Here is a 4,817-nt window from a genome sequence, read left to right on the forward strand (position 1 = left end):
CAAGGGGCCAGGCAGCGCCGCCCAGCGCGAGCGGAGCCACCGCAGGAGCCTCCCCTGCCGCCCAGGGCAGCTTTCCAGCCCCCAGGAGAAAGGTGCGGGCAGGGACAGCGCTGGCAACCCGGGGACASTGACAGACACACAAGGGAGAGCCCCCTCCTGCCCCCGCGGGCACYCCCAGTGCGGCTCAGGCTGGCTGCACACATGGCACACAGGCGCTTCCCCTTCAGTCCAGAATTTATTCCATTGGGATACAAAACCTCGGGAAAGCAACTGAAAYGGCAGGATGGGCCGATTCCTTGGCCCGGATGAGCCCAGAGGCGGCGCAGAGCCCAGGCAGGAGCGCCTGGGGCCGTCAGCGGTGACTGAAGAAGCCCTGGGGGTAGTTGAACTTGAAGGGCTTCATGCGGGTGGGTCCCCTAGGACAGAGGCAGGAGGGAGCCCGTCACCCACGCACGGCTCTGCCTTCAAGCGAGACCCTCGCCTGGCAGCAGGACGGAGCCGCAGCGCCAGGCCAGGCAGAGCCGAAGCTGCCGGGACTCCTGCGGGCACCTTCACCCCCGCCAGCTCCCGCCTGCACGGAGGGCGGGGGGGCACCACCCTGGGGCGCCCCACGGCACCCGCTCTCACCTGACGAGGCGCAGACACATCTTCTCCTGGGGGAACTCCTTGGGCCCCTCCACGCTGGGGTCGTGCGCCTCCGTCTCCAGGTAGACGTCGAGCACCATGCAGAGGCGCTGCAGCTGGTTGGTGAGCAGCTGGTAGCCAGGTTTGGGCCCCCACAGCTCCTTGTAGCTCACGTTCACCTCGCTCTCCATGGCCTGGTACAAGCAGAGGCGTCAGCACCACCCATCCCCAGCTCTGCCCCCAAGCCTGGATCAGCACCCAGGGCCTAAATGATGTGCAGCCTCGGTGGCCACTCGCAGGCCCTACCTGGCTCCCACCTCACCCCGGTGGCCGCCTCCCTAGGGCCACAAAAGSAAAAGGGCTGCGGGCCAAAGCCGCGGGCTCACCCGGATGTTGTCGTCGATGCCGCCGGTGCGCTCCCCCTTCCAGTTGAGGCACAGGCTGAAGATGGGCGGCAGGGTGGAGTAGCCGGGGTTGAGCACCACGGCGGCCTGGAGCTTGGCTGAGCGCGCGGAGAAACGTCACGCAGGGCCCCTGCCCTCGGGGACACCCCGGAAAGACGCCCCACAAGGTGGGGACCGGCCAGCATGGCAGCRCGGAGGAGGCTGGGAGGCCACCCTCACAAATGGGACACTGGCTCCCTGCCCTGTCCTGCAACCTTTGGGCACAGCCACCAGCCTCTCAAGTCCCTCCTTGGTTTCCGAGCAGGGAGAAGGCACAGGAACGGGAACGAGGAGCCGCTGGGGCCAAGGAAGGCGCCTACCTGTGCCCCGCTCAATGAGCGCCATGTAATAGAGGTGAGTGTCCTCAGCCAGGCCGGCCTCCAGCACGTCCTTGGTGTAGGGCAGTTCCTGCACGGGGTGGCCGCGGGCCGCGTGAGCGGGCGCGGGGCCGGGCAGCGCGCAGGGTGCCGGGGCCGGCGCGGGGCACCCACCGCGTACTCCTCRTAGGAGATGGCCGCCCACTTGACCAGCCGTGAGACGATCTTGGCAGGGAAGAGGTGCTGGCACTCGCTGGACACGGGCACCACGCCGTGCTCTGCAACGGGGGACAAGGCGGTGTGAGCGGGCGAGGGCTGGCGCCGGCCATCTCACCCTCGTGCTTGGGGACAGGGACGCTCCAGGGGATGCAAAACCTTGTCCTAGAGACATGAGCTGCCCCCCAGCACAGCCCCGCATGCCCAGACAGCAGCGGATCAGTCACAGGTGTCACCCCACAGGGCCTGTGCCTGGCCTGCTTGTGGCACCCAGCTCTTCTGGTGACAGCTCAGCTGCCACCGGGGCCTGCACGGATCCCCGGCACCAAGCTCACGGGCCGGACCAGGGCAGCCTCAAACATGCTRCGAGGGGGACCGTCCTCCCTCGGCCACGTCCTTATCACCCCGCTCCACTGCCAGGGCCCAGGGGACAGTCGGGAGGGCTGGCAGTGGCACTGCAGTGACACTCGCTGTGGCCTGCCTGGGGACACTCTGGTGGCATTTGGACCCAGGCTGGAAGCACAGCCCTATAGTGAGGTGTGGAGGACCCCCAACACCCCTGTGCCCGCACGCGAGAAATGAAGGGGGCAGAGGGATCTGTGACACCCGAGGGGGCCCCGGTCCCCACTCCCACGCTTGGGGACCCTGCGGCTGCCCAGCCCGTGCGCAGGGACCGGGCACTCACCCAGCGACGCGAACTGCTTGTGCAGGGCCAGGCGCGACTGCAGCCTCGCGCGCAGCAGCTTCACCGTCATCTCCATGTGGCTGGCGCTCAGCAAGTTGTCCGCGGGCACCGTGTGCTGCGGGCACGGGGGGTGTCACCGGCGGGCCCTCCGCTGGGGACGTCCCTCCCGCCCAGGGGGACGGGCGAGCGCTCGGGGCGCTGCCCTCAACCCGCTGCTCAGCCTCAGTAAGCGTGACTGGCCCCGGCCGCCGTGCACAGGAGGCAAAATGCAGCAGCACAAACCGACCACACTGACCCATCCCAGACCTGGTGCTGCTGTGACCCGACCAAGGTCACCCACCGGGCACCAGAGGTTTGGGGGGGAKAGAGCAAGGGGGATGTAACTGTCCCCAGCACCCCCAGGCACCCCTTGGTGGGTGGGCAAGGGGAGGAACGGCCGTGCAGGGTACCTGAGGCTGCTCCTTGGGGAAGTGGAGGCCGCCCAGCTTCTGCACCCACACGTAGGGGTGCCCCAGCTCCGTCATGTAGTCGCTCAAGGTGACGATGCTGCGGGAGCAGAGAGGAAGGGTTAGCGCAGCCGTGACCGCAGGGGCATCGGGGCCGCGCTACCCCGACACCCTGGCAGGCCAGGGGGCCACCAAAGAGGCACCTAACTCGCCCGGCCATTGTGGAGAAGGGCACCCAAGAGCCAGGCTCAGGGGGCTGCAGGCTCCAAGCCACCCCGCGGAGGGACAAGCCAGGCCCACAAAGGGACAGCAGTGCCAGGCTGTGGCCACTCGGSTGGCAGCGGGACCGACTCACCCCACTTTATCGAACTGGAACTGGTTGGCAGGGTTGGGCGTTTTCTTCCCGTGGTCTCCCGGGTACAGGCAGCTCAGCAGGGAATCTGGGGACAGCAGGTCTCTGGCAGGAGGAAGAGGAGGGAGAGGAGGTTAATCATTCATTAGCCTCTGCGTGTCTCTGCAGCAGCCATAAAGAGGCTCTGCATCTGGAAAACCAGATTATGCTCCACAAACAAGCCGGAAAGAGATCCCTCTCCTTCCTGGCTGTAAGGAAKTTAGAGATCACAGGGCACAATGTTCCAGGGAGCTGCTCACAGACCTCAGYGTGATTAACAGGGCAGTTAAGTTCAGTGCATTAACTCTGACACTGACTGATGATGCTCTGGGCAGGCAGAAAACAAATCCCACGCACACAGGGCTGGGCCCAGCTGCCATTTACCACCCAGGGAGCCAGAGCTCCGGCTCAAGSCTCAGAGCAGCTGGACACCTGCCTGCCCCGGGTTTTACAGGTGCCCACAGCAAAGAGAAGCCCAAAGGGAAGGGGAGGCCCTGCTTGTGCTTCCCTCTGTCAATGGGGTCACCTCAGAGCCAGGCAGGACCCTGCGGACCAGCAGGACACGAGGGCTCCCGCTCGAGCTCCGGGGCGTGGAACACAGACCGTGTCCCAGCGCGGGGGCTCTCCTCACCCGGCGCTGACGGGGGTGGTCAGCTCGACAGCCGTGGTCACCTTGGCTTTCACCGTCATGATGTTGAGGTTCAACAGGTAATAGAAGGTCAGTTGGAGCACGTTCTCATCTGTGCCAAGAGAAGGAGGCAATGGGGCTTTTCTCTGCGCCCGGAGCTCAGCGCTCCCTGGGGATATCCCAGGGGATGGGGATATCCACGCTCTTCTCCTGCCTCTGTGCTGAACAGAACTGAGTGGCAACCCAGAGCTGTCACCAACATTGCCCTGGGGGCAGCCACCAGGCACCAAAGTGACCTGCCTGCACCTGACTGCTGAGGGTGAAACCGCCCCCAGACTCCCCCGCTCTGCACCTTAGGGTGCTGAGAGCAGGGAGCGCGGCGCGCTCACCTTTGCACTTCAGGTCGAGGGTGACGCAGAGCGGGTGGCGCTTGAGCATCTCCTTGCGCTTGTCGTCCAGCTGCACGCCCAGCGTGGGCCGGCGCCGCTTCTGCGGGGAGCCGCGCGCAGCCCTCAGCGCGGGGACACCGCGGCCGCGACTCCCGGCGCGAGGACGAGGCGCTGCCCGAGCCCAGCGCCTCCAAACCCCCTGTCCCACGGCTCCCGTTTCATTTCCTTCCGGCCCTTGGCTCCGGTGCCTTGATGCCCATGCGGGGAGGGCGGACGAGCCCCAGCAGCAGCCAGGGCAGAGCAGCTCCAGGAGCCACTCGGGTCTGTGTCCCCGCAGCGTGTAGCCGGGAGCGGGCGCAGGTTTCCCCGGCCCACGTGGCACCCGGGGAGGAGCCCAGCGCTGCCCCTTACCGTGGTCTGCTCCTCTTCCGCGTCCGAATCGCTCTCGTCATCTGCACAGAGAGGGGGCCATAAACAARCACCCAGAATACAGACAGGCAGGGACGGGACCCACTGCTCGGGGGTGCCCCCGCCGCAGCACCCAACTCACCCTGCGAGTCCTCGGGCGGCTTGTACAGGGCCTTGGCTTCCTCCACGCTCCCCTCAATGGCCACAACGAGCTTCTTGTCTGCGCGGAAACGGGAGACGGGCACGGCTCGCGGCGACGCCGGCGCGCTC

General features: G+C 66.6%; 1 protein-coding gene across 1 annotated transcript in view; it reads right to left on the bottom strand.

Moving 5' to 3' along the window:
• Window positions 1-227: 227 nt before the first annotated feature.
• THOC5 (THO complex 5) overlaps window positions 228-4,817 on the bottom strand; it is a 6,694-nt gene continuing 2,104 nt past the window's right edge. Inside the window, exons 6-17 of the mRNA XM_026042879.1 lie at window positions 4,690-4,767; window positions 4,551-4,591; window positions 4,140-4,239; window positions 3,754-3,862; window positions 3,087-3,188; window positions 2,735-2,831; window positions 2,286-2,400; window positions 1,559-1,662; window positions 1,388-1,475; window positions 1,011-1,126; window positions 628-818; window positions 228-416 (exon numbers count right to left, since the gene is read on the bottom strand). Coding sequence (XP_025898664.1) covers window positions 353-416; window positions 628-818; window positions 1,011-1,126; window positions 1,388-1,475; window positions 1,559-1,662; window positions 2,286-2,400; window positions 2,735-2,831; window positions 3,087-3,188; window positions 3,754-3,862; window positions 4,140-4,239; window positions 4,551-4,591; window positions 4,690-4,767 — 1,205 coding nt within the window. The 3' untranslated portion in view covers window positions 228-352. The remainder of the gene's footprint in view (window positions 417-627; window positions 819-1,010; window positions 1,127-1,387; window positions 1,476-1,558; window positions 1,663-2,285; window positions 2,401-2,734; window positions 2,832-3,086; window positions 3,189-3,753; window positions 3,863-4,139; window positions 4,240-4,550; window positions 4,592-4,689; window positions 4,768-4,817) is intronic.

Source organism: Nothoprocta perdicaria, unplaced genomic scaffold (genome assembly GCF_003342845.1).
Source record: "Nothoprocta perdicaria isolate Ctin4 unplaced genomic scaffold, notPer1 scaffold_317, whole genome shotgun sequence".
NCBI classification, from domain to species: domain Eukaryota; kingdom Metazoa; phylum Chordata; class Aves; order Tinamiformes; family Tinamidae; genus Nothoprocta; species Nothoprocta perdicaria.